This window comes from Microtus oregoni, unplaced genomic scaffold, assembly GCF_018167655.1.
Source record: "Microtus oregoni isolate MIOR12 unplaced genomic scaffold, Mior012 000013F_ref0000133, whole genome shotgun sequence".
NCBI classification, from domain to species: Eukaryota; Metazoa; Chordata; class Mammalia; order Rodentia; family Cricetidae; genus Microtus; species Microtus oregoni.
In genome coordinates this window covers 36,467,389-36,492,858 of record NW_024543072.1, presented here as the reverse complement: position 1 = coordinate 36,492,858, position 25,470 = coordinate 36,467,389, and the positions used below count along the sequence as shown (strand labels likewise).

Here is a 25,470-nt window from a genome sequence, read left to right as displayed (position 1 = left end):
CTGAAGCTCTACATAGTTACATTTTGTTCAAAAGATCATCGATAAGTTATACTTCTTTTCTAAACGTCCATAATTTAAGAATGCATACTGCTTGGCAAATAAAGCCATTTTGGTCCTTCTAGACTTAACTCTTGAGCTACTCAGACGACTCCAGGGAGGTCACAGTCTCGCTGCACCACACACGATTCCCTCCCCCCAAAAAAGAAATACGATTCCACAGAAACCACGATGGACTAGTTCATTGCAAACATTTGGGGGAAGGGGAGGAGAGGCTTCATGAAAGGGTGGAGGGCTTACAGCACATGGAACTTGAGACAGATCCACGGAGCTACCATATGAAGGAATCTATAAGACATTGTCTTCTATTAGGATTCTTGAACTAGAAAACAAGATTTAAATGTCTGCAACAGTTTATGTGAACTGACATTAATGTATTGATATTTAGGTACCTGGACAAAGACTCCTCAGAGTTGTAACATCTGAACAGAGACTCCTCAGGACTGTGACACCCCAGTGAAGCTAGACTGGGGGCCCAAGGCTAAACAAGATGTACTCCCCTGCCTGACTACTGTGGTTTTTGCATAAATGTCCTTTTCTATGAATGTGTGTTGCAGGATTCTCTAACTGAAATAAATTAAGGACTGAACTAAAAACGCCTCTGTTGATACTTTTGAGTTAAACATTCTGATGCAGGAAAGGGGTCAACGATGCTATTGTACCAGATGAGAAAAACCCATGCTCTAGGGACAGAAAGTGCAATCTGCCTCAGTCATGGAGAATTTGGGAAATATTTACAATTGGTGGATTTGATTTCAATATAGGAAACAATGACCAAGATTGAAAACACGGACAAGAATGCCTCAGCTTCTGCTGACTTTCGTTTTCACAGTCATAATGAGCCGGCCCTCTGCCCAGGAGACATTCTGGTACAGAACATGGATGTCAACACTAAGAAGTATCCCAGGGCTTCTTTATAGTTAATGGTGCTTGACAGTTTGTCTTATTCTAATCCCTTAAATTATTGCATTGAAAGGACTGGGGTCCTCTAATAATTATGCATTTGGCATTGCTGGGAAGTATTCTTAGCCCACGAGCTGGTGGCTGCCAGCCGGCCAACAGCTGAAAGTTGCCTGGCTTCCTTCTCCTCTCACCAGTGAAGAGCCTGAGAGCTTCCGTCTTTGTACAGCAGGACTAGCCACTACTCCCTTCCCACACAACACACCAACCAGCCTCTGTCCCATCTAGCAAACTACAATTTGAAGTTCTTAGCTGCTGGGAATTTCCCTTTCTGTAAGAATTTGAACGCTATTACATATTCATTCTTTTCTTCAGATGACTATTTTATTTCAACTGATCTGAATTTGAATACTAAGAGAATGAATTCAGTTTCTAAATGTTTGCTTTGTCTCAGTAGCCAGCGGACTTATGTCAGAAAAATATAGTTACATGGTAAGAATATTAGTAGATGAGGCCACAAGGTTTTGCTCAGTGTGGAAAAACATGACATGAATGGGGCTTAAACACCATTTCTGGTGAAGATTCCCAAGCATGGACAAATGCCTGTATCTTCCTCACATACATTTTAAAGTCAAGCTCCACCATCAAGACTAATACTAATAGATTAAAAGCACTTTCGTTAAAAATCTAACTTAATAAAATCCATCACTGTTGTGTGTTATATTGAAAAGAATAGTGTATCAAAGCAAAGACACAAGTATGCAAAGTGTTAAAAATTGAAATTATGTGAAAAGGCTCTAGGGAATCTATAAATCCTACTAATATAGAATGCCCTTATTCAATGTTTTTCATGGAGAAATAATTAGAAAACATAACTCCAAATACTCCATTTATAATTGTATTTTCAGAAAGAACTGTGAGTAACCTATGTTATGGAAAACTAGAACATATTGTCAGCAATAGACAGTTATCTGATTGGAAGGAAGAACAGCATCAGAACAAAACAAGATTTGTCATGGGTTAATTTATAAGATTTACAAATAGCCAGTCGCAATCAAAATAATGCTCTAGCTGGACTATGATAAGATTTTAATCTTCAACTAAAAGAATGAACAATTTACAAAAGGAAAAAATATGTTTGAAAAGGAATGATAATGAATGGGAATGGCTATGATGTATTAAAATAGAAAGAGAGCTGCAAGAATTAAAAAGCGCATCACTATACAGTGAGAGATGGAGGCACACAATGAACAACCTAAGCAGAGAGTCCAGTCAAAAGGCTCATCCTCGACTGACGATGAGGCCAGAATTATTCTGCTACTTTGCTGCTGTACTGCTGAGGGTAGCACTTTCCCAAATATCACAAAACCAAAACCAAAACAAAAAAAAAAATGATGGCCCCAGCTTCAGGGGTGGCTGATAAACTGCATTGCTGGGCAATGGCGAGCCGCAGAGCAAGTGTTTAAGTGTGAGTTCGAGTTAGCTGTGGGGACACAAACTGTCATCCCAGGGCTCGAAAGGTTTAAGCAAAAGGAACCCCAACAGCAGGCTGGGCTACAAAGCAAGTTCCAGGCCAGTGTGTGTTCTGATCATTGCACTATCACAGATGAAATCATTATATGAACAAGATAATCACAAACCAGTGGTAATAACATAGACCATTCATTCTATTACACACGTACATTTACTCATTTAGAATCAAATAATAAATGGCAAAAGAAACTAAGTTAGAGGCAACAACCATATCCCCTTTACAACAGCCTCTTAGAGATAGGTTCATTTATTGTGTCCCTGGGGCAAAAGAGGAAACAGAAAAATAACGATGCTTAGTGGCACCTGCGGCCAGTGAGGGGCAGAGCCATGTGCAGAAGCCTGGGAGTCAGGCTGCAGAACCCACGCTCATAGCCTTCATGTTCTTCTCTGTACATTGTGCCCACTTTGAACCATGGGCCACAATGAGCCCTTCCAAATGGACTCCAGAGACAGTTGCCAAGAATGAAGTCATGAACTTTGGGGAGGGGAAGAAAAAGACCAATATATATTTAAAGCTAAAATTTGTTTTAAATAATTTTTAAGTGCTATAAGCATTCAATATAAATATTAATATATGTTTATATTAATTTATGAATATAATTGAATAATATTATTATATCATTATTAATTGATAAAATAATATTTTTAAATGCTATAAGCATTCAGGTGAATAATTTTTATTGATCTTGGGGTGGAAGTCTCCTTTCTAAATATAAATACTATGGACGAGTTGAAAGAAAAAGAACGATACAAAACTAGATTCCAATGAAGGAGCGGCATAGAAGCAGCCAGCGCACGGAGAGTGTGAGGGAAGTGAGAGAACAGCTCAGTAACACAGAGCGGGGGAGATGGGAGATACAACTCCAAGTGTTCTCCAGCATCAGAGGAGAGGTGTGGTCGAAATCAAGTATTTCAAAAGCGGATTTCTGAATGATTTCAACATAAAGAAATGAAGCCACCAAGAAGGCACATTGCCAGATACACACATACAATCATCACACACTGTGCACATCTGTTTGAATCTCAGGCTGTGCCTCATGGATACTTTACTATGCAATAAGAGCAAATATTATACCTTTTGTAAATTTTTTTTAAAAAAAGATTAGCATATATCACTATAATTGGAAAATTTTTCCCAAAACATTACAAAAGTTAAAAAAAATAAAAGTCAGTAAAAGAAAATTGTTAATAAGTATAACAAAATATCAATACAAAAGGTCAAAAATAGAGTATAAAAATTAAGTTATAAAGTAAAAGTATTAATTTCAGGGAACATAAGGAAAGGCAAGAATGGTTCACACCACAGAGAATACTCATTGTCAGTAAGGTGAAACACTTCTCAGAGCTTCCGAAGGCAGAAGCATGTGACCCAGCCAAAAAAATGGTTTCCATACACCTAAGTACAAATCTAGAAAATTACTGTGGAAAAAAACAGCAAGACAAAGTATATATTTCTTAAATTGTCTAAGCCAAATTAATACCTTTTATTTTACAATAAACAGTTTAAAAACTTAGAGGTAGAAAAATGTTTCTTCTCTTTATTACACATAAAAATACCCAAATTTAAAAGTAAAGAAGAGAAAAATATCCAATTTTTTTTTTTTTTTTTGATTTTCGAGACAGGGTTTCTCTGTAGCTTTTGGTTCCTGTTCTGGAACTAGCTCTTGTAGACCAGGCTGGCCTCGAACTCACAGAGATCCGCCTGCCTCTGCCTCCCAAGTGCTGGGATTAAAGGCGTGCGCCACCACCGCCCGGCCCCAAATTATTTTTTAAAAAACTTAAAAGTCAATATGAAAATGGCACAGAGTGTCCCTCGGAAAGATAAAGGACACACCAGATCTTTCAAAACCCAGAAGATCCAACATCCATTCCAAACACAAACATGGAAAACTGCTCCATAACCATCAGTAAGTGAAACACAAATTTAAACAGGAATATATTATCCTTCCCATTAGACTATCAAAACTTATATGAAGTGTGTTTATTCAGAGCCAGGGGTTCAACCTTTGTGAGTGGGTTGCTGTTGGTCTATTGAGGGTGTGGCAGTTTGGGAAGCACAGCAACCATACAGGGGAAACAGTGCCAAAGCCTCCATGATAGTGAGGAAGGAAGTACAACCATCCAAACACAATGAAACTGCAGTGAGCCCTGGGAGGAGCAGAAAGTGGACCACAGGCACACCTGAGGGATGTCATAGGAAGAGTAAGGGATGGGGGGGTGTGAGGTGAACAAGACTTTGCCTTGGGCCTGAGACAGGCCAATCAGAAAGAGATCAGCAGCAGCAGGGAGCTTCTTCACTATGCTGCTGGCTGAGTTGGTATAAAGCAGAAGCTTCTCTGAGATCTGAAGTCAAGGTTAAACAAGCTGTCCTTACAACAAGGACTCACTCACTACTCTGGGATCAAATAACCGATATAATCCCAGGGTCACAAGCAGGAAGATCTTAAGAAGTCGCTATTGATGCAGGGGAATGTTTGGGTCTGAAAATCATGATTAATAAAATGGCTTCTTTAGTGGAAGATGCATAGAAAGATAGATGATAGATAGATAAATAGATAGATGGATAGATAGTAGATAAATGATAGATAGATAACAGATAGATGATAGATAGATAGATAGATAGATAGATAGATAGATAGATAGATAGATAGATAATATCTAAGTTCCAGGAAATTTTTGAACCATTCAGGCATTTACCACACTAGGAATCAAACACTCCTCACCTGTAGATGAGTGTGACCTCATAGTATTCATTCTCTATTCTTAATAAAGTAATTATTTTCTTATCTTATAAGGTATTAGCTGGCTCCTATACCTTATAAGGAATTATTGGAATAAACTGTAGAGTTTAGAGATAAATATTGACTTACGTCTCCCTTAAATTCATTGTTTTCGGGACTACTGAAGATATAGGAGCATTACTATAAGAAGAGTATTAGAAACAAAAATGACAGCAAATGAATATAAATGGTGATATGCAGTAGTTGAGACTGTGAAGGGTGGTTCTTGCTGCAATGTATAAGCTATTGGAAGCGTGGACGATTGTGATTAGCAGGAGGCCTATAATCACTTGTTCCTACCCATCCGTTGCTGCTCTACACTCAACAGCTAAGCCTAGATGCCCATTACTTGCGGAATATATGATGAAAAGGTGGTACATTTACACAGAGGAACATTAACCTGCTGTTAAGGAAAATTAAATTATGAAGTTAGGAGGTAATTGGATGGCGCTAGAAAACCATCATCCAGAGCAAGGTGACCCAGACCTAGGAAGACAAACGTCACATGTCATCTCTCATGTATGGATGTCACCTTTTCAGCTTTAAATATGTGTGTTTGATTGGGAATACTCAGGAAGGTTAAGAGACTATCAAGGGACCATGGGGGAAGAGCAGGTGGTTCAAGAGAGGGGCATATGGAATATAATGATGTAAAGAGGGAAGGGAGAATAATGCAAGAAAAAGAATTAGATGGGGTGGGGATGGAAGGGCAGGATAAATGGGGAACTTGGGCAGACGCGACTGACACTAAAGGCCTTCTTTAAAAGGTAGCCATATATAAACCTACTACTGTAGAAGTGTCCTAAATATACACACATACACTTATAGAAAAAGATGTTAAATGGACTCACCTATTACAGGAAGGAGACCAATACCCCAATAATACGCCCCATACTAGCAAATAATCCCAGCACCAGAGGTGAGCTACCTATTTCTGAGCTGTCAGTCAAAGGGTCCCATAGATTGCCCCAAACATTGTAGAATATTGCCAATGCTCTTGGTTTGCCTCCATAATTTCATGGTAAGAACCAGCTGCTGGAGACACTATATACCTTAGTGGCAAAACAGGGAGAAATCAAGGAGGTACTGACCTCGGGACGTCACCTCTACTGGCTACCTTTCACGGGATTAGAAGGTGTTGTACGCTCACTACCAGGAAAGAAATCGCCAGTCTCACCCAGCTGTGAACTCTGTGAGCCACAGTAATGACTGGCCTGACAGACAAGATGTGTCTACTGAGACAATGGTGGCATGATTGTAGGTTCTGAGAGTAACCATCCACTTTCTGATTGCTTGTAGGGAGCGTTTCCTAAGCCCATACTTGACACTGTTAATAGGACCAAGAAACTATGACTAGCTTGGTCATGGACCCTAGTGGAGACCCTACCAATACGGCTCAGCTATCAATGATAATATTACACCCGTAGATCAGTGCATCTGATGGATGGCAGCTAACACAGAAAACAGCAACTGGTCAATCAACAGTGAATAAGAAACTAGAAAGTTAGCCGGGCAGTGGTGGCGCACACCTTTAATCCCAGCACTCGGGAGGCAGAGGCAGGCGGACCTCTGTGAGTTCGAGGCCAGCTTGGTCTAGTTCCAGCTAGTTCCAGGACAGGAACCAAAAAGCTACGGAGGAGAAACCCTGTCTCAAAAATCCAAAAAAGAAAGAAAGAAACAAACAAACAAACTAGAAAGTTAAAAACGGGACATTCATGACACATTCGTTACACCAAGACTCGGGGATCTTCTGGGAAGTGGTGCAGGAAAGAGTCTAAGAGCCAGAGGTAGTGGATGACTTCAAGGAAAAACAGCATCTTCTGGACTCCGCCGGACAGTTGCGCTATGAACTCACAGCGATTTTGGCGGCCTGCACAAGATCTGCCCAAGGTCAAGCTGAACAAGAACAGTCACAGCAGGAAGGAGGAAGGAGGAGGTGGGCACCACGTCCTTCCAGGAGCTGTGGAGCGAGGGTTACTTATCGCTACTGGGAAATAAGAGTGTCAGGTTTCTTTAATCCCAAGTAGGTTGACACCACTATAGGACAGGTTCCATTCCTGAGAGTAGTTAGTCCATGCAAATTGGAGCCCATAGGTTTTAGAAAAAAACAGAGAAGAGAACTCAGTGTTAGGTGGGGAAAAAAATGGGGTTGAATCTGGGAGGAGTTGAGGGAGGGAGTAAATATGATCTAAATGTGTTGTATGAAATTCTCAAAATATTAATCACAGTATTACTTGAAAATTAGCAATATTTTATTTCATGTCTTCACGGCTAATGTAGTATCTTACTTCAATTATATTATTTATATATATATAAGTAATGTAACATCTAACTTCTATGCCATTAATAAACTTTATATGTTCTTTCATGTAAATTTATAAATGTAGGTAATAAACAAAAATTAAATTTCTTATCTTTTTTATTTTTTTGTTTTTCGAAACAGGGTTTCTTTGTAGCTCTGGAGCCTGTCCTGGTACTAGTAGACCAGGCTGGCCTTGAACTCACAGAGATCAACCTGCCTACCACTACCTCCTGAGTGTGCTGGGTTTAAAGGCATATGCCAGCACTGCCCAGCTCCTTTTTTTTTTTTTTTTTTTTTTGAGGCAGCGTTTCTCTGAATAACCCTGGCTATCATGGAACTTATTTTGTAGACCAGGCCAGGCTGGCCTCGAATTCAGAGATCTGCCTGCCTCTGCCTCCCCAGTGCTGGGATTAAAATTCTTTTTTCTTAAAGAGTAAGCTTATAGTCAAATGACCTGGATCTGAATCCTAGAGACTTCATTGATATTCTGTATGATCCAGCACGTACTTCTGCATGTGCCTCAACTTCCTTCCTGGTAATAAAGTAAGAGGGATGCAGATCTCAGGGAGGGGAGATTAACACACACACATACACACACACGCACACACACACATATGCACACACGTGCGCACATACACACAACTATTCCTAGGCTTATTACGTACTAGCATCTCATTTAATATTTACAACAACCTAGGAAGCAGCTACTATGGCTATTCACTTCAGAGTAGAAGCCTGAGGCCAATGTGCTCCTGCTTCCACAGTGACTTTCGTAGCTAAAGAGTGGTCAGAAAGCATTGCTTCTCAACCTCGTACTGGTCGATAGGATTATTTTTAAAGGACTGGGAGAGTAAGGGGTAGAATTCTGATAATAGATTGGGAAAAATACTAATTTAATCAGTCAGTTGGCCACAGATGTTAAGAAGGAGGAACTATCCACTGTTATGACTTTAAAGAAGATAGCACGGGCAAGCAACCCCTAATCAGAACGGAATTGTTTAGATGCCAACACTCAGCAAGCCCATCCCATCGTCGGGTGCACTTCCTGGAATGGCTGAAGGAGCTTCTTTGGACCACAACTCTGAGCTTCGGGTGAGTGGGTCCATCCCCACTTCCAGGCCCTATGACCAGGTGAGAAGCCAACTTTGTCCTCACATATCCAGGCCTAGGTCAATAAGTACGTCATGTTATCTAGCCCCAGGGGTTGGCTGGATAGAAGCACATGAATCAGCAGTCTAATTTCCTAGAAACTTCTTCATTCCTGCTGTTGGACAGGGAATACCATGAGCAATAATTGCTGTCACATTGGAGCCAAATAGCCAAAGAATGGAGCCAAAAAATATGGAAGGAGCCAGCCTGGGCCATGAATTAACCCACAATTCTACTATCCCCTCATTTCAATTATATACATTAATAAGATCGTTTTTCCAGAGTCTTTTAAGTTGAGTTTCCTGAAACCTACAGCTGAAAGAATCCAAACTTATGTAAATATCAGTACCAGGAAATCAGCTAAGGGTCAGGTTAAAGGGGGTAGAATGAGAAAAACCTGCACAGAACACTCCACTTTCAGCTAGGGAGCAGTCAGTCATTGTGCTGGAGTAGTGCTGAGCACAATGATACAAAATACACAAGCAGTAAGCCTGAGCCTCTGAGGTACCACATGTGGCCCAGGCAAGCATGGGATCTCCTCCTGCCTCAGGAAAATCACTTTGGATTCTCCCAGTGGCAGGTGAGTACAGTCTGGGGCCCATGAGCACATCAGCGACTTTTCTGTCCTACACCGTGGGGGCCAAAGTGTGAATTATTAGTCATTTAAATGTCAACCATTCCTCTTTCCCCCTAACATATTAAAGTCTAGAAAATTGCATCCCATTTGTGTTTCGGTACTCACATCTTAAGGCCAGCAAGGCCCAAGTCTGTCCCTGGCATCCCATGTGCTCCCCATCCAGCACCTGCAACTCCTTTATCAGGTAACAACCTCAGCTCTCAAGTGACGTTCAAAGACATCATCAGTTGAGTAACTTCAATCCCACACCTCACTTTTGCTTCCCCTCAACCCTAGGACACATTTTCTCTGACTTCAGAGACACCTCCAGTATCCCAGCTGGTCAATTTCCTTTCAATTTTCTGTCAATATCATCTTTTTTTTTTCTTTTTCCTCAGCACAACCTCAGATATACCTTCCTGCTTTCCTTGTCATTTGGTGAATCCAAATGATGGTGCCCTGGTTAGTAGAATATGAAGCCAAATGTCATTAAAACCTCCTTCACTCAGACTTCTATCCCTTTTCCATTTGATGGAAAAAATGAGAAGTCTCAAATCATGTTATAGTTTTAATATGAAATGTCCCTCGGGACTTCTAGGGTCAAGGCCTGATTGCCAGTTGATCAGTTTTCAGGAAACCACAAGACCTGAAAGTTCTGACAAGCTGATAGATTAATGTGTAACAAGGAATTAATAATTTTTTAACTATAGCAAGTAAAGGTAACTGGATATGTACAAGTGATGCTCTTGGAAAGGTGTATCCTCTATCTGTCCATCCGTTCCTCAATCTCAGCTTCTTGGCTGCCTCAAGGTGAGCAACTCTGCCCTGTCCACCACGATGCTCTGGCTCAGGATGGTGAAAAACAAAGAATCCAGTACAGCATGGACTGAAACTAGGAGTCTAAGTCCTACTTGCTTCCGTAAGTTGTTTCCCTCGAGCATCTTGTCACAGTGACAAAGTCTTCACCTTGAGAGTGGGACAGCCATCTTCCCAACTTCGTGGAGCTGTCAGAGCACACTGAATCAGGCTTTAATTGTATTGAGCTATCAAGATGCTGGGGTTGTTTGCTACTTGTTGATGTCTCCTGGTTTATGCACAGTTCAAGCTACTCACATTAAGTGGTACTTCTCTCTCTGCAAAACTGCAATGCAGTTTTCCTCTTGACCTTCTATGTTGACTATGGAGGAATCTCAGCTCAGAACAGGTTCAGTTTTATATATCTTCAGCTTTATGACAGCTTCCAGCTATGGACTAGAAGAACTGTCTTTAAGACCATAGGGTTGCTGTTATCACTAGGTCTCAGATGGTGCCTGGCACTCCCTACCACCTAACAACTTCCCCTAAGCTTCCTGAAATCCCCCAAGCATCCACTGCAACTGACTATTCTTCCTTGGCATGTTCTCTCCATGAGAAGAACCAGCCTGCAGTGATTGCCAGCTCCTTAGCTGAGGATGGAATATTCCCTGTAGCCCTTCTCCTTAATGTTGTCTTCCATTCTGCTCCTCTCTAGGTTGTCCAACCTTTCTTACCACCTCTTGATCTTCTTTTCAGTTCCCCATGGATCCCAATCTTTTATTCATCACCCTTTGAACCTTATATTTCTTTCAATGTTGTCACCCTTTGGAGCTAATCTTATCTCTCCCATGACTTTGATAACGACTTTAAATAGTGACAACTCTAAAATACATCCCTCTGTGCTACGTGACTCCCGAATCCCAAGTCATAACGATGTCCCCAATAAGCACAAACAACTCCTACCTTCTTTTCTTACCCCGTCTAATTTATCTTCCTTATCTTCCCTTTGTCAGTGAGTCTGCTCAGTCATAAGCCTGGAAGGGCAACTCACGCCTAAAAATGGTTCAAATCATATTTGCCTGCCCCTGTATGCTTCCTTATACCAATATTTGCATTTTTAACATGTTTCTTCAAAAACACTATTAGTTCCAGCATCTGTACTTGCACACCCTTTGACACTATTCTCTAGACTTCCCTGATATAAGAACCAGTTGGTATCCCTTCCCTTTTGGAAATCTACCAAGGGCTCTCCTGTACTTTGAAGATGCTCTTTGTCTCTTCTCAGAGACACATCCATCCAATCTCCCGTGATGTGTTCGCTCTGGCTTCCAACATTGTGAATCCAGATGTACACTCAATGGCCACCCTGCTTTGAGTCTGAATCCATATCTAACCCTCTATGGTCCTTTCCTGTGCCCAAATCAGAAGGCTGAGAGCAATGGAGTCTCAAGCCCTTGTCCTGGCCTCCAATTCATCACAGGCTTCTGAAGTTCTTTCTGTTTCATCAAATTCTTGAATTTATCAGCATTGCCACTAACTCAGAACTATCTATAATTTCTTATACAGAACACCTGACTAGTCTCCGTTCTCCATCTTGCCTCCCCTTCACAGTCTCCCTCCATCCCACAAGCAGCAGAATGCTTCTAAAATGTTCCTGTGACTTTCGTGTCTGCCCTCAGGAAACAACAATACTCTGATGGAACTCTGAGCCTCATGGCAGTAGACAAAATGCCATAAGAAAAATGTGAACAACAAAATGAGATAATGTGAGACTCTGAGGAGGGAGTGTAATCAGACATACGGGACATGAAAAGGCTAGCCTCTTGCAGAAGTGATATTTCAGTAAGACTTGAGTGAGCAGAAGTCTATAGAATTTAGTAGAGCATATACTGCTTACATACCAACATCCCCAACTGGACCCTGAGTACATCTTACTACTCTAAGCATTGCCACAGGCTTTGGCATATTTAGATTTTAAATACACATCTGATGAGCACAGAGACAGCTGAAGCTTCCATTGAAATTGTACAAAACTCAACTCTATGTAAGTTGTGTGATTATAAATTTTTTGTGTTACATGTTGGCATAGATTTGTAAGTCGACTAAAATTTCAAGGCAATAAAAACGAGTGGGGTAGGACTGACTTTGTGATGTTTCTGTTGTGTAGTTTTTACCTCATACCCTGCAGCCCCGAGAGGATAGCAGAATGGACATCACCGCTTGAGAGACACCGTGGGACCTTTCAGCTTTATTGTACATGTAGTAGCAGTTGGAAGGGTGGGATCTAAAGGCCCTGGCTCTGCATCTTTTCATAGGCAAAGCTAATTTTATACAAATCCAAGCAGACATAAAATACCTAGATTCATAAATAGAACAACTTTAAGTTGGGATAGTGTACTTCTGCTAAGCAGACAACTATAAAAGGTCCTCTGAAAAATATGCTCTTGTGTTATAAATATCTGGATTTGATTCTGGAAAGTAAGTTATTGAGAGTCATAAACTAAGAGTTGCAAACTGAGATTATTTCTTTTAGTTGACAGCAAAATGTGTCCTGAAACAAGCGGATTTGCTGCTTTCATTTGGCCTCCCTGCTGTGCCTACTAACTTGTTTCACTACACAAATAGGTTACGCTGGTTGACACAGTGCTCCCTCTGATCCCACAAGAATATTGGGTCCTGCATGCCACAGTATATGTACTATTTTTCTAAAGCATTAGAAATAAAATAATTCTGGATTTCAAGACTTGAGTGACCCCAAGTACTATTTTCCAACATGCTCCTAATTCTGTTATCTTGGGTTACAAAACCTCTATAATGTGTGGGATTTGATGTTCTTGGCAAAAGTGAAGTCGCAGAAACACAGTCATGATCTTAGCATTTAGAGCTTCTCTAATTGGGAGCAATGCAATTTCAGGCTTCCTCTCAGGTCTTATATAAAGTAGGTACCTGTGTCATCAAACTACTGTATTTCCTTGCTGTAGCTTCTGACCTGTGTAAACTTTTTTTTTTTTTTTTGAGTCAGGGTTTCTCTGTATACCTCTGACTGTCCTGAAACTCACTACGGAGACCAGATTAGCCGCAAAATCAGAGACCCACCTGCTTCTGCCTCCCAAATGCTGGAATTAAAGACATACATCACCACCAACCAGGGAGGAAACCTTTATAGGTAAACCCACACCACATGAAGCCGCAATCTAGACATTGTGGGCATTGGAATAATTTGTTGTGACTTCTAATTTTTCAAATACTTCATTTTCCTCATCCTATAACTTCTATAATTATTTGACTAATTATACTTCATACATCTTCATCTAAATGTTCCAAGTAGCACATGCCTTCTGGAAGCAAGGATTGTTCTCTTTCTAGGGTATGTGTGTATCTTCTACTTGGCTGTGAAAGCATCCTTACGCATATAGTTCAGACTCTCATAATCACCCTGTAGAGATTCCCTATTTGATTCATTCAATATCCCATTGGACTGGAACTCCCTATGTAGCTCAGGTTGGACTTGAACTTGTGACAATCCTCTTGTTTCGTCCTCCTGCAAACTTCCCCCACATAATTTTATATATATATATATATATATATATATATATATATATATATATATATATTCTATTCTATTCTTCCCCGTACACATCTGAGCAAGCTTGGGATCATTTTTGGATAAATCCCCATGGCTACTAAAGAGCATGATTAAAGTTGAATACCTAGATTCAAAGCTTGTTTTTTCCTAAATATTAGGGGCAAATACCAGACTCATGTGCCAACCTCCTTCTCAACCTGTGCAGTTGGGAGGAGAAGCTTATTTCCTTCGTGGTACAAATGAGAACACAGCTTCTGTTTAAATCTTTCTCAAATAGTTTGATCATGCCTTTATACTTCTGTAAATGTATTAAAAGATTCAAATCTGCAGTCATATAAAAACAATGTAAGTTTGCTTTGGGATTTTTATTCTTAAAACATACAAATAATTGGAATTGGGTAAGCTTACAGATAAATATATTAAAGTTATATAATCAGTGTTCACCCACCTTTTAGAAGCATCGTGTACATTTATTGAAAACAATATTATACAGGGGAAAGAGAAAGGCTTATTGTCTCAGACCAACAAAGCAGAAAAAGAAGGGGATGGAGTGGAGAGCATTAATGATTTTAATAATTTTAAGGCCCGTTAAAATTAGAGAAACATCAAAGCACCCACCAGGTTAAGGGTTTATTATTACAGCATCATAGGGTTTACTAGTTCATACCTTTCAATCACAGCGAGTTATTAGCAGTGAAGGATAACCCTCCGAAGAGGAGTTTTGTTTCAGTGATAGGATGTTATGAACAAGACAACCTAAGTTTTCTTTAAAAAAAAATTAGTAGCAAGCGCTAGTTGAGTTAATCAGTTAAAGACAAACTGTGCCCTTGGGAAGCTAAATAAAAAAGCAACAGTAAAGCTTACAGAACTTAGCTCGTACAATTTGCCTTGAAGGCGGAAGATTGGTTCCCTGAAATAGCAAAGAATTATATGCTTTAGTTCAGAAAAAAAAGTTTTAAGATAAAGTCTGTTATTACCTCTTCTCCTTTCAAAACAATGGGAAAAAAACATCTAGAGCAGAGGTTTCAATTTGTTCAATAATTGTACCTCTGCATTTAAAAAAAAAGCTTTTAAAAATCATCATTGTTTTGACTTGAAAAGAAATAACAATGCAAATATTCATTATCACATAAAACATAGAAGAAACAGCAAACTGCCGGAGTTAATACAATCTCTGCAGAGCGCTATTAGTCAGACAGCAGGTCAGCCCCAAAACTCAAAAAACTCAAGTGATCAGAAGGCCTTAGCAATGAGCATCATCATCAAGCAAAAGAAATTTGGCGTGGCAGAGTTTGAACCCAGCTCTGCCTTCCTTCTGGGCTCTCTTCACTGTTACCAAGCTGTGCGAACGTGTGAACTAGCCAGCAGCACCCGGAAGCCCATGCAGCAACTCACCATATTTTCACCCTTGAACTGCCTCGGATTCAATGTTAAATTAAGTTCGGTGGTAACAGAAGCAAGCAAAAGAGGACACAAGGAGTCTAATGCAAAACGCACAGCAAATAGCGGGGGTTACTTAAGGTGAGGCGGTAAGGTTAACTGCAAAAACAGCCAAAACAAAGTGCAAAGTTTGCTCCAAAGACTTTGAAAAGCAAAAATAAAACAGAAAGCTGCATCTTAAGCAAAAGCTACATATGATTAATTTGCATTTAAAAAAACTTGTCAGTCAAGCAGTTTAGTTCCGATGCTTTGGGGCATGCATGCACTGGGTCTCTTGCATGGTTCCTACCTGATTTCCAATTGTGCTTTTCTTGTGAACCTGACTGCTCCTCTGCTGAGCACTGAGAAAAGCAAAGGAGAGCAGCACTGAAGAAATGCAAGATGTGTTTTGGTGAACAAGTAACAGACACAAAAATACATCACATACTTTAAAAACTCAAGGCAGAAGTCATCGCTACAACCCAGGTCCATCTAATTCTGGAAGACAAAACAACCCAGTGGGATTTCTTGCAGCAATTAGCAACCACCAACAAAAACTATACTAACTCCCTGTGGGAAAAACCTACATTAATAACAATGGTTTGATGCGTTGGGGGGAGGCTTCCCCTGGTGTGCAAAATAATGGGAATGGGCATCAAATTAATACTTAATACTTAGTGGTATATATACCACTTTCTGTGGCATAGGTATTATTTTTCTGCTCAGTACCCTCTACTTCCAACAACACTGTTTTACTCAAAGGCCAATGCCAAAGTTCTTGCTATAGATTCCCAGGCCTTCCTCAATTTATGTCCCTCCCTGCCATTTTGACGCATATCCTCTTCTCTTTAGCTTACTCATTGGTGAAACCCAGTCACTGTGGCCTTTGCCAGAGCCACTCAGCATAGCCCTCCACAAGAGGCTTCATGCTAGCTTGCTGCTGCTCTAAAGATGCACCCCAACTTCTCTTAGGACTGGAGGGGGGAGAGGGGAGTGGGAGGGAAATAGGAGGAGGGGAGGAAATGGAAAATTTTAATAAATAAATAAATTTATATAAAAAAGATATCTCTCCTATACTTTTGCAAGGCTCCCAACATCTCTTCAAGTGTTAGCCCCAACTTATCTTGTCAGTGAGGCCTACGTTGATCACAATTTTAATGTGGGCCTATGCTTTCCTTCAGGTACCCCCCACCCTGTGGCCTCCTTTGTTTCTCATTGTGACATTTCGCTGTCCGGCCTGCCGTAGTTGGTTTTGTGTCTGTTTATCCACACACACCCTTCCACATTTAACTGGAAGCACCCTGTGAGCGAGGCTCTCTCTCCGGGGCTTACAAAGTTGGTAGCAGAAGGTATCTATTGAATGAAGAGTCCCATGAGGCCGCTGCTATTATACTCCCCGCTTCCCAGGAAGCCGGGAGGAAAGGTTAAAGTCAGTCATCACTCTTAACAACTTAGCCCCAGAGCCTATTCTAGTAAGTATGATGTTATTCTAGCTCTCAGAAGAGCGAAGACTTCTGCTCGGTGGTCCATAGATCTGTGATGAGAAAACACAACTCATCTTGGGTATTCTGGCAAGATTAGCGATGCCCTACCCTCAGTCAGTTCATCTAAAGTTTATAGTAGCTGTTTCAGAGGACAGTGGGATGGTCTGCAAGAAAGAAGAGGTAGACTAAAGCCAGAAGCTCTCTGCTCAGTGATTGGATGTTATGGTTTGGTAACAAGATAGAAATCAAAACCGCACTTAGAACAGTTGTTCAAATCAGCAGCTTTCTGTAATCTCCCCTGATGTGTTTAAGCTGCTTGCCTCCACCCAAACTCATAAAAACCACACTGCACTCAGCTGAGGCCAGGCAGGGTGGGCAGCAGACGGTAACACTACATTTTTGGCCACTGGAGATATTTTGTGTGTATTTTTGTTTTTCATTACTAATTTACTAATTTCAGTTTCTTTCTGAAGAAAAAAACCCGTAGTTTTATAATTTTTAGCTAAATGCCCAATTCCCTTCATTTCTTTTCAACCATTCCTTTGAGGAATCTCAGCCTTCAGTTCTCAGTGTTTTCTAAGCAAGGATGTAAAAGGCTTGATTCTGTCTATGGCCAGGATCCCATGTGCCCACACTGCCCTCTGGCTGCCCACCAAGCCTGGCACATTGGGTGTCTCAAATACTGTTCCCCCTGAACTTCAGTCTCTTCCTCTGTCACCAAAGTCACCTTCCCAGAGGCCCCCTGGGCTTGTTCCTCTTCTAGGAATAAACAGGAAAATGTCTGCTGCACTGTGAGTGTGCCTTGGTTATGGTCATCTTCCTATATATGATTTTGTTTTAAGGGGACATGTCTTTAACAGACCTCTAATGAGTATAATCACTTTAAAACTACAACAGACCCAGAAGCAAGCTTTTTAATAAATCCCCGTGGACTTTATGTTATATGTAGATTCCCTTAAAATAAGTTGGGGAAAATGAAGCAGAACCCAACCTTGGGCAGAGCTTGATCCCATCAAACCTCCATTTCTCAGTGGCAACGTGTGAAGGTGTGAATAGTCAGGGGTGTGGGTGGCTTGGACAGGGGAGGAAGGGGAACTGAATGAGTTGTTTCTTAGCTTCAGGATTCTGTCTGTCTGGGTGGTAAGTTTTGATTTCCATTTGGGGTTTTCTGCAGTGTTAGAGATGGAGCAGAAGACCTCCGGCATGCTGGGCAAGGACTCTTCCACCAACACACTTACACAGCCTTCTTAGGCTCTTCCTAGGTCCATGCCTCCTGGCGATGCAAGTTCCTCTCAGTGCTTATTAGCAACATTAGACAAAGGGCATTTCCACTACCAGGGTTTCTGTAGGGAACTGCGCCTGTTTACTAACTACCACTTACATGGTCACATAGGAAAAACAGCGATTTTACGACTCAATCTAAAATATTCTAGGGTTAGAATAAACACTTTGTACCTAATGAATACCTTTTTTTTTTCAGTAACTGCCCCCATAAATTCAAACATATGGCTGGTAATTATGTACTTAGGTTGACACAGTTGTTCCATAAGTAATAAAAAGGTAAGCTATTTAATTAAAACGCACCCATTATCATAACTCTTGATAGCTTAATGACTAAATTATTTAAGAATGTGTTCATGATAAAACGTGAAGAATTTAAGTTAATTTGAGTCCTTGGATTTCTTGGATATGGATACTTAGCTGGTTATCGTAGTTATTTTATAAAATATGCTCAAAAACAATATTTCAATTTGACATAAATCAAAAATTTTAGTGCAGCAACCTTTAAAAATAGTCCTTTTATCCAAAAGTTAGTTCACATGAAGAACATATGTGTGTATACGATATTTAATATATGTGTGTATATATATGTAATACATATGCACACATGTAATAAATACTATGCACAATATATAAATGTGTTATATAAACTATATATTGTGTTTTTATATATTATGTATAATATTTATTACATATATACACACAAAATACAACAAATAAAGGATAAGCTTTATTAAAACAAACAAGAGGATTATTAGAAAGAAAAAAAGAGTCTCATTTTCTGATTTGGGATAAAGTTACCTCAGCTTTTATTATATCTATTAATGTTTGTTGTTAATCCCTTAATTATTCTTTACACACAAGTTACTATGCAAGGTTTTTCCAGATACTACAGCACAAACCATACTAAGTTTAATGTATTTATGCTTGAGAAATAATTTTTAAAGTAAATAATAAGAAATTGAATCTTTTATAAAAATTAAGAGTCCACCTGAAGCCATCCAAACAAAAAGAAAGCTATAGAACCTTACTTCTTCCCTTCTGTCCTCCTCTGTTTAACACAAAGACAGAAGTTTCAGGAGAGTGTGCCTAGGAGGTGTGCGACCATTTGTCAGCTAAGTCCTATACATAGGGAATACTCACAATAGTCAGGGACAAGGAGCATTACTTCAGCCTGCTATCCTGAGATTTTTATACAAATCTTGAGATATAAATGTTAACATAAGAAGACATACATTTACTGGATCCCATAGGAAGAGTGTTAGCAAAGCCAGGGTGTGGGGAAATGAGTATTCAGGGAAGCTGCCGGGGAAACTTTGGTGGAGTCATGGACTCAATTTGTAAATGACTTTAAAATCCTTCTAGACCAATAACTGTTTGGGCCAGTTACAGTGAATTTGGTCAGCAAAGGACAACAGATAGCATTCTGTGTTTCTAGGCTAGAAAATAGTACGTCCAAAGAGTTGCTTTTAGAAACATTTCTTCCCCAAAATGGGCATTATTGACTCTGAAGGCCAGAAGCGGGAAGCAGCCAACCCAGGGCAGCTCCTTCAAATGCTGGAGTCATCCTCGGCGTTCAAAGTCAAATCAAGCTCAGTTCATGAATCCTGCCTTCTGAGAAGCTCCAGTTCTCTCTCCTTGCCGTGAGCCCCCAAAGCCTTCAGTTTGTGTCCATGCTGAATAAGCAGGCTAGTGTCAGAGGCAGCTCTTTGTCACCTCTCCAATGTTCTTTGAGAACAGATGGCACTGTATGTGTCTTAGTACCATCCAACACATTTGCCATTGATAGTACCAATCACAAAGTTTATGATAGTTTCTTAAGAAATGCATCTTTAAAGTTTTATTTATTTATTTGGGGAGGCATGTGCATGCAGCGATGCATGTGTGGTGCGCTGCAAGCACAATCTGCAGGAGTTATTTCTGTCCTTTCATCATGTGGTCCTGGGGATTGAACTCGGGTTGTCAGACTTGGCAGTAGGCACCTTTACCTACTGCGCCACTTTACCAGTTTCTCAAGGAATATTTTTGGGATGTTGCTTTTATGCCATAGTTATGAATAACCAGACAAACAAAGTTTAGCTGCAAAAGAGATTAAGTGCTCTGAAGAAACATGTAGGAAAGCAACAAGAATGTTTATTTGGGGGCTACAAAATGCTAACACTTGCTGGGATATAAAGTTGGTGGATAGACTAGCGAGGGCTGATGACAATGTAACAAGGTGAAGATATGAGTAGAAGACAGAGATAGAAGGCTTTGGAAATTTTGCTAATTAATTCAAACTTTATCCTAAAAGCAGTGGCAAATCCCAGGAAGGATGAAAAGGACCAGGACAGGAAGCAGGGAAGCTGTTGTAGTTTCCCCATTAAGAGGATAACTTTGGTAAGGAAGTGATGAGAGAAGCAAGTGGTCAAACTCAGAAACAAAAAATGGCAATAATACCAAACCAACTTGACAAGGACGGAGAGAGAGGCAGATAGAGAGTAAGACATGCAGAGTGACACCCTACTTCTGGTGTGAGCAACCGTGAGTTCCCATCCACGGAGAAGGGGAACGAGGGAAGAAGTGGAGATTACAACCTGGAGATGCACTCAGGGGATGCTGGGTTGAGGCTTCTCTTGGACATGTAAACAGAATGTGTAGGAGGAAGCGGAACATCATGTATAATTCAGGAAGAAGACCCCAGAATGCAGGTCTGGATTCAGAGTCTGCCAAGAAAGTTGGTAACTAAGCACAGGAGCCAGTAAGTTTGGTTGGGCATAATGCATTGAACAACAAAGGAAGCAGTCTAGGGAAGAGATAACGCAGAGATGAACAACCCCTAGAGACAGCTGAAAAAGACAGGCTGGAGTAGAAATAGGAAAAGCAGAAAAGAGTGTGTGGAGGGGGCAGATCACTGAAGCAAAGGTCCAGATCTCTTCAACAGGGACTACTCAATGGTGTCAAATGGCAGACTCAGAGCTATCCATTGTTTAACTATTTTGTCCTGGACAAAAACAGCCACACTAGAGAGCTGTGGCAGAGACCAGACTGTAGGGGTTAAAAGGTGAAACATAAAAGAGAAGGAGGTGAGAAAGCATATAGACTCTTAGATCAACTTAAAGGGACTCGGGTGCCATGAGGAAATGGAGAACTCACGAGACGCATGGGCACTGGAGCTAAAGTCAGGGCATGCATGTAGCACCAGCCTGCTTCAAAACAAACAGACAAAAACAAAAATCTAAAACATGGAAATAGCAGAAACCTTAGCAATGCATAGACTCGTGGGTGGAGAAGAGGCAGCAGAATGCCCTTCTCTATAATCTAGTGGCCGGCCTTGGGACTCTTTTAGGGGTAACTAAGAGACCTAATTTCTCTTTTTCTCCTGAGCTACCACTATAGGATATCACCAAGCCACCAGCAAAGCAGGACTCACTGATGAAGGGTGTCATACGATAGCTGAATTCAGTGTACGGTAAAACAGCGCTGTCCAATTCAGTGGCTGATGGGCAGGTGTGGCAAACAAATTTAAATTTTAATATTTTTTTCATGAGCTATTTCACCAGCACAGTTCAACTGCTCAATAGCCACATGTAGCTAGCGGCTACTATACTGATCAGCAGGCTTGAAGTGCGTCCGTCATTTCCAAGCTTGGGCACATTGCTGTGGGGTGAAAAAGCTCTATCCAAGTGTTCTTTCATGTTACCCCCCTAAAAACAAGACCACTCCTGACAGGCCCAGGAGTGCAACTTACCGTGTATAGGCCTGGCTCCATCCAACCAGACTGAATCAAAAGGGGGTGAAGGGTTTCTGTAGGACCTTAATATTCTGGATGAATATTATGTGGGAAAACCTTACAGGACTGTGTGAGAAGTGGGGGATGATAAAACAAGGATCATTAGTCCCCAAGATTAGCTTTAAGAATGAAGACAGAGTTCTTAAAAACAACAGAGTGGATGTGTGCTACCCAGACCCAACGATCCATCTACAACACAACCCCTATATCTAAGGCTCAGGGGAAATGGCAGCAGCTCAGCAAGATTGTGGGATGGGTGTGGAAAATAACCAAAGGACTACGGCACCTGGTACCAAAAAGTATTTTCAAGATACAACAGAAAAGCTGCACCGGTGCAATTGAACAGTATAGATGCCTGGATAAGACCTACACGGCGACAGCACCAGCTGACATGCTAGCAACCGGACTGAGAGCAAACTCGTAGGACTCCAGCCTAGATGGAAAGCTAATCAGTGGTTGCTGAAAGAGGGAAAATCCTTGTTTCTGGGAATAATCTCCCCTAATAGGTGATTCAATACCAGCTGGTCAGCCCTAAAGTTATGCACATAAGAGTAACACTAAATGTACTAATAGGAGTATGCCGTGTGTGCATGCGTGTGTGTGTGCGAGAGTGTGTGCGTGCATGTGTGTGTGTATCTGCATGTGTGTGCGTGTGTGCGTGCGTGTGCCGTGTGTGCACGTGTGCGTGTGTGTGCATTCGTGCGTGTGTGTTTGTGTGTGAGAGTGTGTGTGCATGTGTGTGTGTGTTTGTGTGTGTGTGTGTGTGTGTGTGTGTGTGTAAAACAATTGAAGAGGTCATGAATCTGAGAGGGAGTTTGGAAACACAGGACGAGTTGGAAAGGAGAGAGAAGGGGATGGAAATGATACATAGTACTCATTTGAAATTCGCAAATTATATAAAAATTTTAAATTACAAAAATCAGGTTTAAGACTGGAAATCCACTTATCTTTAAAATGATGTTTGGAACATTGGAGTTCATAACTCACTGGAATAGGTGATGGCTTTTTGAATTTTTTAAATTATTTATTTTATTTTGGGCAAATTATATTGTAATTACATCATCTTCCCCTTCCCTTTCTTCCCTCCAATTCCACCTATATATCCCTCCTTGCTCTCTTGCAAACTCATGACATCTTTTTAATTAATTGTTGTCATATACAAATATGTGCTAGTGTGTATGTGCATGTGTTTATATACATGCATACACACACACACACATATCCCTAAATACATAAATGCAACCTGCTAGTGCATATAGTGTTACTTGTATGTATGTTTTCAGGGCTGACCTTTGGTACTGGATAACCAATTGATGTGCTCTTCCCTGGGAAGACTATTTTTCCCACTCTCAGCATCCTTTATGCTAAAGTGATACTTTCCTTGCTTCCCAAGTTGCCCAAACTTAAGAGTTCTACTAGATAACTACCCCAGTCAGTGACCAAACATTCAAACACTTTACTACTCAACCTGCATGTGAGTCCCACCCCCCAAAAAAAAATCTGTTGTACTCTAATAGCCAAGTTTTGGCTGCACAAGAGAGAGGACTCCTTGTGTAAAAAGTGAGAACAAGGAACATCATTACTCTAGGAGTTAATTTTGTTATGGGGAAACACAAAAGAAGAACATAAAGAAAGGGTTTTGCTTGCCCTGCTGGCTCTGGTATTTAGTGGAAGGTTTAACTCCCTGCCTTTGATAAATGGCAACAGAGGCATTCCACGGGATCAGGAAAGGGACACAGCGAGTGTCACAACCCCGGCATTTTCATGGTACTCACATAACAAGATCTGAAATAAGCTCACTGTATCGTTTCAAGTGTGAGAAAACAGGTGTTCGGATCTCCTCAGCAGACGAGAAAGTACACTGACCTCGGGGTCTGATGCTTACAGTGGGGATGTGTCTTTAACGGACCATGTCTGGAGCCTTATTTCTCTTAAACTACTAACTGCATAAATCTCAGGGACTCGGGAGGCAATTTATGTCTAAGAGCAAATGCGGGAGGGCACGAAAACTTGAACTTTCACTTCTCAAGACACCCAGCAAAGGTGTTTGCCCTTGCGTTCCAACAGTGTGACTGGGAAGAATACAGGAACGAGAACTAATGAGCAGCTGGCCCTGTTCTTATTTTCTCAAATAGCAAAGACTGCGTAGGTTACCTAAGAAAATATAATTTAGGGAAGTTTCTTCAACAAGGACAAATTAAATCTCTGAAGTCATGAGGAAAGTTGATATTTTCATCTGAAATGCTGATCTTGTAGGTTGAGAAATGATATTGTTATAGTTGAAATACCAAGCTTTTAGAAGCCAGGAAATACCAAAGCCAGCCTCCAGCAGAACTTTCTGAGGCTTATTGCACATGGCACATATTTTATGGTCCGTGTTGGACGCACAGCTGTGAGGTTTAAAGGAAGCCCCTCAGACTCAGTAGAGAACAAATTCTTCAGCAGAAAGAACCCTGGGATGTCCTGAATGGTACCCTAAAAATAAATTCTGATCATCTAATTCTATCATTTTTCTGTTAAAAACAACAAACAAACAAAAAACCCACAAACTTTTAGGGGAAAAAATCAGCCCCATTGCAAACACCATTCCATGAACCTACATACCTCACCATCCCACAAACCTGAGAGCTGGCACACTAGTGTGACAAGTTGCTAAAATTCTTATGAACCAAGGGCCTCTTTGCTTCAATGCTCGACCCTCATTTTCTATCTTTGGAACTAAGAAATACTTACATAATTGTCTTCAAATATGGCTTGACTTTTCTTCCTTGATGGAAACAGCGTGCCTGCCAACTTTAAAATTTATAGCTACAACCATATTTTTTTAATTTTTAAAAGCACAGAAAATACCACAACCCTTCAAAGTGATTTTGAAATGAACATTTCTTCATCTTCATAGTTAACCCAAGTCACACTGAAATGTACTCAGCATACAAATGGAAAGAACATTTACCTTTGATTCTTAGTGCAAAACATTATCTTTGATGGGATTACTAGACAATGAGGGGCAGAATAAGTGGAGGCTACATTTGATCAATGCACGCTGTATGCATATATTGGAATAGCATGCTGAGAACCATTAATATGGACAGTTAATACATATTAATGGAAAATTAAGTATTGTCTTTGGGATAATGAAATTAACAGCTAAAAATATTCTAGATATAATCATACATAAGTTATGATAAATTTTAATACAAAGTAACAGTAGGGGCAGGGGAGACAGTTCAGTGGGTAAGAAGTTTGCTGTGCAAGCATGAGAACTTCAGTTCAAATCCTCAGTCCCCACTCAAAAAACTACTCAAGGCTGTAGAGCTGGTAACCTCAGCTTTAGGAGTTGACAACAGATGGCTCCCCGGAACTCAGTGGTCACCAGTCTAGCAGAAATGGTGGGCTTCCAGTTCAGAGACCCTGTCTTAAAAGGAGTAAGACACAGAATGATAGACAACCTCCTCTGGCCTTACATATATGTGCATGGGCACATGAACTACATACCCACACATGCACACCACATGAGAGAGAGAGAGAACGGAGAGAGAGAGAGAGAGAGAGAAAGAGAGAGAGAAAGAGAGAGAGGAAAATAACTGTGAGTCTCATAATCAAGTTCTTTTGTTTTTAATGTATGGAAAGGGGAGGAAAAAGGGAAGGAGAGGGGAAATGGGGAGACTGAAAGAGGGATAGAGAGGGCAATATACAGAGAGAGAGAGACTGAGGGGAGAGAGACTAACCCTAACAGACTATACCATAATTTTATAACACTTTCCCAACTAGTTTTCAACTTCATTGATTTACCTTC

General features: G+C 40.6%; 1 protein-coding gene across 7 annotated transcripts in view; it reads right to left on the bottom strand.

Moving 5' to 3' along the window:
- Dnm3 (dynamin 3) overlaps window positions 1-25,470 on the bottom strand; it is a 467,024-nt gene that overhangs the window by 249,854 nt on the left and 191,700 nt on the right. For 4 of the 7 annotated variants that reach the window (XM_041662394.1, XM_041662390.1, XM_041662391.1 and 1 more), the window contains exons 13-14: window positions 15,448-15,499; window positions 14,599-14,628 (exon numbers count right to left, since the gene is read on the bottom strand). In XM_041662394.1, the coding sequence (XP_041518328.1) occupies window positions 14,599-14,628; window positions 15,448-15,499 (82 nt within the window). The remainder of the gene's footprint in view (window positions 1-14,598; window positions 14,629-15,447; window positions 15,500-25,470) is intronic. The other 3 variants (XM_041662392.1, XM_041662395.1, XM_041662396.1) reach the window with 1 other exon arrangement.